Here is a 13,719-nt window from a genome sequence, read left to right on the forward strand (position 1 = left end):
CTAGGTCTGACTCAGTATAGGGTGTGTCTTACTTTTGTCTTGAGACCACTGCTTCCCCACAGAGAGCAAGGGTTACACTCTGCAGCTGCTGGCAGGGCATGGGCCGTTCTACTCAGGCTGTGGCTGTTTTAAAAAGAAAATAAATGTAAGGGTAGGTGCACACCAGCCTGGTCTACCTTGGTGAACAAACTTGCATTGCATTAAGGTAGCCCATGCATTTGAATAGGCTTGCTAATGCTCCACAATGGACCAAAATTCGGGCATGCAGTATTTTCAGCAGCACAGCAATGCACTGGGAATGTGCGTTGGGGTGCCATTTAGAATGAAGGGCATTGCATTGTACCAACATGCGTTACCTAAGCCCCAAGATACTGAACACCTTTTGATTCACCTGGAATATATTTAGCTGATTTAAATCGAAGGTTCAGCTGGGCTTTAAACAACGACATGTTAATATTTCTGGGGTATTACTATTATTTTTTGCATCCCTGTAGTTTAAATCACTATATATGCAGTCTACAAACTTGCTTTTTTTAAATCTCATGCTAGACTAATGCATGCAATGCACACACGCCCCAAGGGGGATGGAGCCCACTGTGTGCTCACTGCACACATTGGGGATTCAATTTGGGAAACACTCCTTGCCGTGACACCTTCCTTTGAGCTGAGAGTTTTTAAAACCTAGTAAAACCAAGTAATAGTATGCAGTCCAAGGGCCGGTTCACACCATCTGTGTTCGTGGTGCACTGGCTGTTGTTTCCAGTGCAGCCTGAATGCATGACTGGTGCTGTGCGAATAACAAAAGTACGGCATGCAGAGTCCGTAGAACTGAATGAAATGTCACAAGTTCTAACAAAGAAATGAAACAGTGTGATGCGGCTCGATCCAGCACATCCGGGCACACGAACACCAGCAGCCGTGCAGTAGAGCGCAGCTGCTGGTGTGAACATACACTGAAAGGTGCAGTGCCTACAATACTTTTATCAAGTATACATGTAACACGTATGTATGCCTGGCCTGCTCTTACATCTAGACTAGTGCCAGTGGATGTACGAGCCAGGCTTTTCCTCACCAGTCCCCACAAACAATTCCAAATGTTTAAAACCTAGTAGAACCAAAGAAAAGCATGCGGTCTAAAGGTCTGAGGGGGGCAGGTGGGTGCAAATCAATGGCCGCTGCTGGCGCTAATCACATGTACCTGCTCATACGAGTGGCTACATGCTATCAGCGCCTCTGACTTAGCCTGTGGTCGTCCTTTATTGACGCATATTGTCACACTGAAGCAAGTGTGTGCCAATAAAGGATGAACACTTGGCCACATTGTTTGGTGTGCTGGTGACATTCTGTTCTACGTTTGATGCCTGCAGTGCCATTCGCTGTCACTACAGCACCCACCTTTAGGGGTTCTTTGGTAAGGAGTGCGGCAGGACATCCTAAGGACTCTGAGCCCAGGCACGGATGGGTTGTGTCCAGGATCGCCGGCTCCATAAGCGCCCATTGTGTATACTCACATGCCATAGAGTGGCATAGCATAGAGTCTTGTGGGAGGGGGCCCAACGTATGATTCTGCACAGAGGCCCATACTACGCTGCTTGATGGTAAATTCAGCCCTGACCAAAGAAGAGCCTCTCTTGTAGTACTGCAGACCTATGCGCTGCCATTTCCCCAGCACAGGGATAGCTAAACATTAGCCCTCTAGCCATTGTGGAACTACAAGTCTTATAAGGCTTTGCGAGACTGTGACAGTCACAGGCATGAGTTCCAGAAGCTGATGTATGATGGTATTTGTAGTTTCCCCACAGCTAGAGGGCCAAAGTGTGGCTACCAGATAGTTAGCAGTTATTGCCAAGGATTCCTCCAGCCTAATCCTATGAGGGAGTCACCTGTAAGCATCACTTCACGTGTGCATGCCATTCCTTCCACAGGGGTACCAATCTCACCATTGGTGCGGGGGGGGGGGCAGGGAGCAGGGCCAACCCCAGCATGGTACTGACCAGTGGAACCCCCCAAGTCCCCTCATATTACAGCTACACTTTAATGGTCATGAATGTGATGTACAGCCTTGTTACAGCAATCACCATGATAATGTGGAGAGCAGACATTGAGGGTGGTAAAGAGCTGTGTGCTCCATGTCATGTTCATCTCCTTCACTGTGCCCAGGCCCTTATCTCTGTCTGCAACATCCAGCAGCTTTGCATCATTAGCTGTCACAGAGGCACCATTGTTCTGATTCCCCAGCCAATCACAGGCCGGCATGGTATTACGGCATTTATAAATAACACAAATCTCCTTTCCACCTCCTTTCAGTTTGGATATCACACACCTCCCCTCGCAGCTCACAGTTACTATGTTATTATCTGTGCTGCCCATTTCCGAGGCGGGCGGGCGCAGGCGTGTTTACTGACACACAGGTGGGCTCCCCGGCGAAGGGTGAGAAGCTTTGCGTTTGATGCCCATTCTCGGGATTAAATAGTGAATCGGGCGGGCAGGTCAGCCGGTCCCACCTCCTCCTCATCATCATCAGTCCTGCGCTCTGTCAATCTTCGGCTCTCTCCCTCTCCGGCTTGACTTCCTTCCGACGCTCTCTCGGTTTCTTTCCCGGAGAATGAGCTCTTCCTCCCTGAGCACTGACACTCTCCCCGGTAACAGGACGCAGGAGGGCGCAATGAAGGTGAAGCAGAGCGGAGGGCAGGTGGTGGCGGCTGCGGGCAGCACGGAGGAGCAGCTGCTCAGGAAGGCTCACATCACTCCGGAGGATGTGCTCTTGCTGCAGAAGATCACAAGCGGTCAGTGCTAGCTCCTCCAGCCATGTAGACCAGACATCATTAGCTCTCCTCTGTTATTGTGGTCACAGGTCACGTTCATTGATAGAGTCACATAGATTTTGATGTGTACCTGTTGAGAGTGGAGAATGAAAACCTGGACTGGATCGGTGATCCGATGACTTGGAGTCATTAGATACTGGTTCAGGCTAACCAGAACTGGATGGATGCTGGAGTCATGGGGTACCCAATCAGGCCATCCTGAACTAGTTGGATCCTGGCATCATGGGGTACCCAATCAGTCCATCCAGAACTAATTGGATTCTGGAGTTGTTGGGTACCCGATCAGTCCATCCAGAACTAATTGGATTCTGTAGTTGTTGGGTACCCGATCAATCCATCCAGAACTAATTGGATTCTGTAGTTGTTGGGTACCCGATCAATCCATCCAGAACTAATTGGATTCTGTAGTTGTTGGGTACCCGATCAGTCATCCAGAACTAGTTGGATTCTGTAGTTGTTGGGTGCCCGATCAGTCCATACAGAACTAGTTGGATTCTGGAGTTGTTGGGTACCCCATCAGTCCATATATAACTAGTTGGATTCTGGAGTTGTTGGGTACCCGATCAGTCCATCCAGAACTAGTTGGATTCTGGAGTTGTTGGGTACCTGATCAGTCTATCCAGAACTAGTTGGATTCTGGAGTTGTTGGGTACCCGATCAGTCTATCAAGAACTAGGTGGGTGCTGCAGTTATGGGGTCCTGATCAGTCCATCCCAAATTAATTAGATCCTAAAGTCATTGGGTACCTGGTTAGTCCATCCAGAACTAGTTGGATCCTAGAGTCATTGGGTACCTGACTGGTCCATCCAGAACTAGATGGATGCTGGGGTTATTGGACACCTGATCTGTTCATGCAGAACAAGATGGATCATGGAGTCCTTGGGTACCTGGTTAGTCCATTCTGAACTAGTTGGATCCTGGAGTCATTGGGTACCTGATCAGTCTATCCAGAACTAGATGGATCCTGCAGTCTTGTGGTACCTGATTATTTCATCTAGAACTAGATAGATGGTGGAGTAATTGGGTACCTTTTGAGTCCACCCAGAACTAGATGGATCCAGGAGTTATTGGGCCCCTAATCATCCATTTAGAACTGGATGGATGCTGGTAGCCTGAATCACCCCACTGATGGCTCTAGTGGTGATATTTCTCCACTAAAGTTCCCAGCTCCGCTTTGAAGTCTTACTCATGCTGCTGCATTTTTCTGTAATGTAAAAATAAAAAAAAGAGTGCAAGCTTTTTGTTAAAGACACGTCAAGTGGATGCTGAGCTCTTCACTTATTAGAAGCCAGAAACAAGTCACTCCAAACCAAAGTACTGATCCTTGCATTCTATTTATATATGACATTCAAAGCATATGTATGCATTTATTTCTATATTCAAGTGTGCAGCTGGGCCTGATGTGTGCAGAGAAAGGCAGATTAGATTGAATTGCATGATATCAAAACAAACACTTGCAGGGCCTTCCCATGATGCATCCTGACCCAGTCTTCGGCTTCAGGTGGTTGTGTAAGTGGGTTATGTAAATACGTATTATTGGATTGAATGTCTAAAGTGGAATTTGCATATGCACTTATATTTCATGAATACTAGTGTACATAGCCTCAGGCTGGTGATTCTTGGAAGATTCATTTGATAGGGCTGCTGAGGCACATGTTTGTAATGTCCCAAAGCAATGGCACACTGACAGTTGGGCTCCCAGAGAATATTAATACATTTTAGAAATGAGGATGGGATGTCTATTTTCCAAAAATGGGCCATTTTGGGGTATTTCGTACTGTCCTGACATTTGTTATTTGACAGGTTTGATAACAGAAAGCAAAGAAAAGTTGTTGTTTGTGTTTTTTTCTTAATGTAGGAACTGTTTCCTTTTATTTAGTAAAAAAAAAAAAAAAAGCAGTTGTTATTAAATACCACCAAAAAAAAAAGCTCTATCTGTGTCAATACAAAATATGTAAAATGTTTTTGGGCGCAGTGTTACCTGACCGAATAATTGTCAATCCAGGGCTGGATAAATCACAGGAGCCGGGTAGCCAATGCCCCTTAAAACCACAGCTGGCGTCCAACTTTCGAGGTTCTTCTCTAGTTGTCAATGGAACTGGTTCAAAAAACTCTTCTGGCTCCCGGATTGGACAGATTGGCCCCTGATTTCTATATTACCGTATTTTGGCCCCTGATTTCTATATTACCGTATTTTTGCGCTCCATAAGGCACACCGGACGATAGGACGCAGGGGTTCTGTGACAGCACCTGCAGTTAGTGACAGCTGAGACTGGTGGCGCTGTGATTACAGCGCCACCTGTCTCAGTGATTACACAGAGCAGAGGAAGAACGGATGTTCTTCTTCTGCTCTATGGTGGGGGACCCTGAAAAGCACGGCGGGGGCCCCGGACACGATCCCCGCCGCTCGATTTGATACAAGGGATCTGATTAGATCACTTGTATTAAACGAGCGGCGGCCCCACGCTGTACATTTAGCTCTGCTTGTCCATAGCAGGGCTGAATGTACAAAAAAACTACTCGCCCGGCTGCCAAAACTGCATGTTCTGGGCGTCGGGCGCTAGGGATTCGCTCCATAAGACGCACATACATTTTTGCCCCACTTCTGGGGGGGAAAAAGTGCGTCTTGTGGAGCGAAAAATACGGTAATTTGTCTACCCCTGTGTCCGTTAAAATAAGGCATGGCCTAGTAATGAAGGGGTATTAGTCTGTTAGTTAAACACACCCAAAGTATCTTTTTCATTGTAGGATGATTGTTCTTATGGTGAACACACCTGACATTCCGAATATGCTTACTATATGCTTAATATGCTTCAATAATGTGATGTCTTGATTTTGGGCTTTTTACAATTGGGCAGTTTTAAAAATTCTGAGCTTGCACTGGGACTGTAGAGCAGTTTCTTTGCAGGGGGCAGCACCCTCGGGCTCTCTATTGTATAGATTCTAAACAGAGCTTGCATGGTCATCATCTGACCTGCCCTTGCACCACCCCATTGGCTGCTAACTGACATAGCAAGCCTTCGTCACCAATAGATCAGAGGGGGACCAGCAAACTCTGGTTGGATTTTGAACAATTGAGGGCCCAGGCACTCTGGAATAAAACTGCTGATGTAGGCAAGCTCATGATGGTGCCTCCTATGTAGCCATGGAGCTAATTTATCATTGTTTAAGGTGGAACAGGTTATGCATGTTATTACCAAAATAAAGATTATTCTCAAACATTCTAGATAAAGCCAGCAAAAATGTACTGGTGTTTCAGTTCACATTTGCAATTTACTTATAGATGATATGCAACGTTCACCTTTTATTTTTGTTCACTTTTAAAGTGTTGCACATATTCTGTAAGGCCGAGTGGACTGTCAACTTTTCATAGGACTCATTGAAGAGCAAAGAGTACATGCACTGGTTTCCTGCAGTGTACTTGTGATCTGCTCCTTCATTAATAAATCTGGCCCATATCATATAACAAAACTAATATTAGTCATCCTTTCATTTTAGAGTGCAATTCTTACCTGGCATATTGTACTGGCAGCTTGCTGTGGTAAGTGATAGATAACCCCTAGGTAATGTAGGCCCATGCTGTTCACCATATTTCTTCCAGTTGCCTTGGTGATGATGCTTTTAATGTTAAATGCAGACAAAAAGGGTAGAGGAGTATTCAGCGTTACCCCTGGGGAAATGTTGTAGTGAGACCAAAATCAGCGTTTTGTTTATAATCTACGTTGTCTTTTATTCTGTGGCAACTGTTTGTGCTTGCTCCCCTTTTTTAGGCCCTTTTCTGTATTTCCCTTTTTTTTTAGGGTCTGTTTACACCAGCAAGACAGGTAACAGTGCTGATGCTGATGTGTCGATCACGGCTCATTACGCTGTTTATTTTTTTTGTTTTTTTAAAACTTTATTGAACTGTATTGGCCACAGCGCACTGCAGTGCAAATTGTTAAGGGCCCATTCTCACCAAATGCAGATTGCCTTGTCTGTGCGTTGGGGCTGCACTGGCCACTTTTTCCAGCTCAGCCTGAACGAACAGACAAAGCAATTGAGCAGGCCCTTAACCATTTGAGGCTTGACTAGTTAAGTGTTTTATTTTTTAGGCTCAAGGAAGAAAGGTCACCTGCACTCCATATAAGCATTGAAAGATCAAAGTGATTTTATTTATAGAATATCACGTGGGTCATATAGCCAACGTTTTGGGACCATACAGGGCGTCACTGTGTCGTCTACATGACATTAGGTACATTTTTATTTAATCACATGGACTGTTTATTAGATACAGGTGCTCCTAAGTGTTTCTCCCCTGCCCTGCGTGGTATGCTATTTTAGTGGGGTTGGTGTTAGCTCACAACCAGCTATGACTAAGGCCGAGTAAGGCAGAAACTCGTCAGCGTTTGTTCTTTGCATGTGGAATAAAGTTTGAATTTCTTTGGAAGATCATTGTGTGCTGGTTCTACAGTTCTTAACCATTTGAGGCTTGACTAGTTAAGTGTTTTATTTTTTAGGCTCAAGGAAGAAAGGTCACCTGCACTCCATATAAGCATTGAAAGATCAAAGGTTTTTTTTCCCAGAATGTCACATGGGCCATATAGCCAACGTTTCGGGACCACGCAGGGTCCCTTTCTCAGGGCTTCACTGTTTCGTCTATATGACATTATGTAAATAAAATCACATTGATCTTTCAATGCTTATATAGAGTGCTGGTGACCTTTCTTCCTTGTGATTGAGTATATGCACGGCACCCTCCATGGTTGTCACTATGAGCACCAGGCCTTGCTCAGAACGCCTAGTCCTGGAGTCTAGTCCTGGATTTAATCTTATTTTTTAGGTTTTCTGCATACTTGTTCTTTGCATGCACACAAGTATTTAAACACCTTTTGCATTGTATCTGAAACAAGTCTATTCATTCTTGAGCAGATATTAGAACTGCATTGGTGACCAGAGTGTGCAAACAACTGGTTTAGTCAGGATAATATGTTGGTGCACTCCATAGGTGGTGTTCCGTCCATCTGTGGAGCAAAGTGTCTAGTGCCTGGGAGATTAAGGGATTACCCGTTGTAATCTGGTTGAGGGTTCCCATACTACCTCACAGACGACAGAGGAGTTAAAGGATTTTCCTTTTATACATCATCCCTTCTCGTGGTTAATGTAGGATACATGTGCTAGTTGAAGGAGCAGGTCCTAATCACTATACAAGGATTCCAATAAGGATTACTAATCCGGTTATTTATTTTTATATAACTCTCCTTTTATATATTTATTGTAATGTATGTTATTAGGGACCTGTACAAATTGCTGCATGGTTTTATGTAATAGTAGTACAGCGAGGTGCCAGTAGTTCTTATATAAAAGCTGAAGGTCTTTTTTTTTTTTTTTAACTTCCTGCCCAGAAATCTTTTTATTTTTTTTTTTTGCCCCTTTAAAATGACCAGAATGTCACATGGGCCATATAGCCAACGTTTCGGGACCACGCAGGGTCCCTTTCTCAGGGCTTCACTGTTTCGTCTATATGACATTATGTAAATAAAATCACATTGATCTTTCAATGCTTATATAGAGTGCTGGTGACCTTTCTTCCTTGTGATTGAGTATATGCACGGCACCCTCCATGGTTGTCACTATGAGCACCAGGCCTTGCTCAGAACGCCTAGTCCTGGAGTCTAGTCCTGGATTTAATCTTATTTTTTAGGTTTTCTGCATACTTGTTCTTTGCATGCACACAAGTATTTAAACACCTTTTGCATTGTATCTGAAACAAGTCTATTCATTCTTGAGCAGATATTAGAACTGCATTGGTGACCAGAGTGTGCAAACAACTGGTTTAGTCAGGATAATATGTTGGTGCACTCCATAGGTGGTGTTCCGTCCATCTGTGGAGCAAAGTGTCTAGTGCCTGGGAGATTAAGGGATTACCCGTTGTAATCTGGTTGAGGGTTCCCATACTACCTCACAGACGACAGAGGAGTTAAAGGATTTTCCTTTTATACATCATCCCTTCTCGTGGTTAATGTAGGATACATGTGCTAGTTGAAGGAGCAGGTCCTAATCACTATACAAGGATTCCAATAAGGATTACTAATCCGGTTATTTATTTTTATATAACTCTCCTTTTATATATTTATTGTAATGTATGTTATTAGGGACCTGTACAAATTGCTGCATGGTTTTATGTAATAGTAGTACAGCGAGGTGCCAGTAGTTCTTATATAAAAGCTGAAGGTCTTTTTTTTTTTTAAAATTCCTGCCAATAAATCTTTTTATTTTTATTTTGTGCCCCTTTACAATGCCCAGGTTCTCCCTGAAGTGTGTCTACTCATCTAAAGTGACTTCTAAGTAAATGTTGTAAATGTATTGCAACACCTTCTAAAGGTATTAAAAGGTTTTCCATGTCGCTCTTCATCTTTAATTACCGTTTCAACCTCTAATGTATTCTCTCTATTGTGACCTTAAAGCAACCCTGCTAGTTAAATAAAACAAGGCTGGATAAATCCCAGGAGGCAGATAGCCAATGTTCCTTAACAAATGACAGCGGCGCCTAACTTTTAAGTTTTCTCTAGTTGACGTCAATAGAGTTGACTCCAAAAAAAAAAATCACGCTGACACCTGGATTCCATATTAATTTATCCACCTCTGGATTAAAGTCTTTCAACAAAGCACATACCTGCAAAGAACCTGCATGCTTACCTCTCCTACCATCCTTGCTGGGAAACTGATTTATTTATTGATTACAGGTATTTATATAGCGCTGACAATTTACGCAGCACTTTACATAGTTGTACATTCACATCAGTCCCTACCCGAAAGGAGCTTTCAATCTAAGATCCCTATCTCGCATGCATACATAGAGGGCCAATTTAGAGATGAGCCAATTAACCTACCAGCACATCTTTGGAATGTGGGTAGAAGCCGGAGTACCCAGAGGAAACCCACGCAACAAACTCCTTGCAGATAGTGACCTGGCCTGGATTCGAACTAGGGACCCCCAGTGCTGCAAGGCAGAAGCGCTAACCACTGCGCCACTGTGCTGCCCTCGGTGGAGTGTCAATCTCTATGGTCTCCTGCAGCTCTGATTCCTCCTGCTGACCACCACTTCTTAACTGCAGTGACTTGGCAGTCAGTCCAGCCTTGATGTATTCAGTCTCTTCTTTATGGCATTTCCTTTGCTTAAAGGATTTTATTATATGGCAGGGTCTCAAACTATCATTCTACAGTGCTTTTGCTATGTATTTAATCGAAAGTCTTGCTTTTTGAACACCCATAGGAACCTTTTGGCTTATGAGGTTTTACATTTTAAAGTGGGACTCCGGTTTCATTGAAGGTTTAATCTTAGGTCATGGTTTATTGCTGGTTTTACCCTCATTGTGAGGATTTACCTTTACTGTCTGTCCCAGTAATACCCAGGGCATTGCTGTAAATAGAGGTTTTCCTGCTCTGCAGTGCGTCACCCATATGTTCCTAAGCAGAATCCACAAGGGAGCCAGTCATGATGTAACCAGCCATTTATGGATTCTCCAAATGAATATATGGACAGAGCTCTCCGGAGAGGAGACATAGGGAATCCAGCTCAACACAACTAGGTGTTACTAGGATACTCTATTCCAAAAATACTATAGTGGTTCCAAATTAAAGAATAGTTACACTTTTTAAAATAAATATGCCTAGAAGTTGGAACACATATCACTTACCTTCCTTATCAGACTTATGGACACTCTTATACCTTAGGCACACACACAGATCTCCATGCTGTAGCAAGGTTGAAACATGTGTACAGCCTTCTGCTTCTGCTCTGCCACCCTGCTCGTGCACTGGCTATAGAACATAATGAGCTGTCCCTAGAGAGGCCATTATATGTTATGGCTAGTGCATGTGTGGGATGATAAAGTAGACAAGAATGTAAATGTTGCCTGGCCCTTTGCAGGCCACAGCACTAAGATTTGTGTGTTTTCGCATTTTAGGTCTGTAAGTACCATGTTAACATGCTTTTTATTTTTGCATTCTCATGAAAGTCTATAGGAATGCAAAACTCACTTAAAACAGGTCAAATGGGGGTCAAGTGAAACGCTCAGTGAATTCTGAAGGACCTCAGAACTGAAACACTCGACACAAGCCCTAAAGTGACCCTAAACTCAGGAGTTAAACCTTAAAAAATGCATTTAAGTACCTTTTAACTATTAACAAAAATGTATCTTATTTATCACTCAGCTGTATATCCTCAAATCATCTCTGAATTGGTGCTGACACTGTCCTTCCTTCTGGAGGATTGTTACTTTTGTTCCCCATGGTCCCTGTGTGTGTTGTAAAGTAGCCTCAGTAGATCAAGAAGTGAGCGAACACATACCGGCGTTCGCTCACTTCTCGATCCTGTCACGGCTCTCTGCCGTGACAGGGGAGGGACTGGATTCCTCCCTCCCCGCTCCGATCCGCCAGCGCTGACTGGCAGAACGGATGGGGCGGGTACAGCTGGCTCTGCCTCTAGATAGGCAGAGCCAGCTGTCACTCACGCAGCTGGGCGGATCCAGACATAATTGTCGGGATCCGCTTCAGCTGCGGCGTCTTAAGTATACCGCCAGCAGTTTGTGTCCTCCCGTTACCCTATGGAGAACTATGGGGAAAAGCCTTAACCCCATAGTTCTCCTTTAAGGTACTTGAATGCACATTTAAGATTAAATGCCTGAGTTTAGTGTCACTTTAAAGTGACATTAAACCCTCAGATTTTTTAACATAAACCAATACTGTAAATGTAGGCTCGCCACCAAAAATAACGAACAACCTATAATGCAGTGCAGAGCTTTTGCCCCTGGTCACCGGAGTCACACTCAGTCTGTTAGGGAGAGATGTCATTTTTATGTAGGTATATATACTGTTTTGTTCTAATTTTTTTTTTTTTTTACATTTCTATTTTATTATGGAGTTGGTACAAGTCCCAGGTAGCAGTGCCTGGCTTCCCCTGGCTTTCGTTGACAATAGCTTGCTTATTGCCAGGGATGCACTGATACTGGGCATTTTTGTTTGTACTTGTGAAAATGCCCCGATACTAAGCGCTTAAAATTTTTGAATAGCTTCGGCTGCCTGAGGTCGCCTGCTTCCTCACGGTGACTGTCTTCGACAGTGCCGGTTCATCTCCTCATCCTTCTCGCTGCCCGGAGAGACCAGCACAGCCTTGGAGAGCCCGGCACCCACCCACACAGCCCTGGCCAGACCCCGCACAGCCTCCTGAGACCTCGTTACAGCCACGGTCAGACCCCGCACAGCCTCCTGAGACCTCGTTACAGCCACGGTCAGACCCCGCACCCCTGGTGAGCAATACAGTATGTTGCTTCATATTCTGCATTACTGTATAATGTATTGCTGGGATTTAGTCCTCTATAGCTGATGGTATACTACATTGCTGTATAATGTATTGCTGGGATTTGTAGTCCTCTATAGTTGGTAGTATTCTGCTTTGCGTTATAATGGATTGCTGGAATTTCTAGTCCTCTATAGTTGGTGGTATTCTGCATTGCTGTATAATGAATTGCTGGGATTTGTAATCCCTCTACAGCTTGAAGTCAGCAGTTGCAGCTGTGACTGGGCCCTGGCGGTCCACCACTGTTCTTAAATCCTAGTCTGTATTGTTTTAGAAAACCTGTCACATGACGCTAAAAAAAGGTATCAGTAATTGGTATCGGCGAGTAATTGAGGAAAAGTATCGTTACTTCTACTTGGTCTGGAAAAAAATGGTATTGGTGCATCCCTACTTGTTAGCCCTACAAATAGCTCTTCATGAACCAGACACAGGCAGATTCGAACATGGGAAGGCTAAGGGGGTATTCCACGGGCATTTTGAACCCCTTCCTGACGGTCATATGCATATATGTGGCAGCACAGCATTAAATCCCACTACCATGCTGCCACATTTATGCATACAGCCGGTGTGGTTGCTTTGTGATGGGATTGCAGTCACTCAGCAACCTCATTGCTGTGACTGTGCTGTCACCGACAGGTCCCAATAATTGTATACAATCAGTAGCCAGTGAATAGGCTCCCAATCAAATGATCACTGTGACAGCCAGTCATAGTGATCATTATAAGTGGGAAGGTTCTGTAACGCCTCTAGCATTATAACCTGTTAAAGGACCAGCTTTGTTGACTGGAAGGGGTTAAAGTAGTATTAAACCCTCAGTGCAAATAGTTGTTTTGACTCTAACTCCACGTCTCTAAATGTTATACAAATGTCTTGTATCTAAATATTATGCAAATGTCTTTCCCACTATCTGGCAAAACACTCACATTTTCCATTTGTAAACTCTTCCTGCTGTGTCCCTCTCTACTGCACATCATGGTAACTTCTGGTCAGCAGCACGCAGTGTGTTTGGGACCAATGTCCCACAATTCCTTGCCTACCCATCCAAACTGCGCATGCGCTGCACTATGCACGGCACTCAAGCAGGGACTCTTGGCATACTGTGCATGAGCGTCCTATGCACATCATCCAAGCACATACAGAACGAGAAGGACCCGGCTGGAAGAATGCATGTCAAGGTGGCTCCAGGGAGACCTGCAAGACTATGGAGCCACCCTTTATAGGCAGAAATAGATAACACTTTAAAAGCTAAGTTATGCCACAGAGATCAAACACTGAAAGGGGCATGAAAACAAGCATCAATGTAAGGTATGCAGTTAGAATTAATTGTTTTGGGGTGGATTTAACCCTTTCGCTGCCAAGGACGTACGTCGTACGGAGCTACAAAAGTGCTTCCAGCTGGCCAGCTCAGTACGTCGTACGGACCTGGCATTTACAGTTCTACTATAAGCTGATAGTAGAACTGTTCAGCAGACTGTCCCCTTTAAATTAATAGCTGTCATCAGCGGCTCACAAGCCGCTGATGACCGCTAATTTTAAAAATACCGGGCGCCCCCCCCC

At 44.3% G+C, this 13,719-nt stretch overlaps 1 protein-coding gene across 1 annotated transcript in view; it reads left to right on the forward strand.

The window, feature by feature from the left end:
- The first annotated feature begins 2,210 nt into the window (after positions 1 to 2,210).
- The window catches only part of UNC119 (unc-119 lipid binding chaperone), a 61,207-nt gene continuing 49,698 nt past the window's right edge, over positions 2,211 to 13,719 (forward strand). The window contains exon 1 of the mRNA XM_018555036.1: positions 2,211 to 2,786. Coding sequence (XP_018410538.1) covers positions 2,606 to 2,786 — 181 coding nt within the window. The 5' untranslated portion in view covers positions 2,211 to 2,605. The remainder of the gene's footprint in view (positions 2,787 to 13,719) is intronic.

This window comes from Nanorana parkeri, unplaced genomic scaffold, assembly GCF_000935625.1.
Source record: "Nanorana parkeri isolate BGI_ZX_2015 unplaced genomic scaffold, ASM93562v1 scaffold181, whole genome shotgun sequence".
Classification (NCBI taxonomy): Eukaryota; Metazoa; Chordata; class Amphibia; order Anura; family Dicroglossidae; genus Nanorana; species Nanorana parkeri.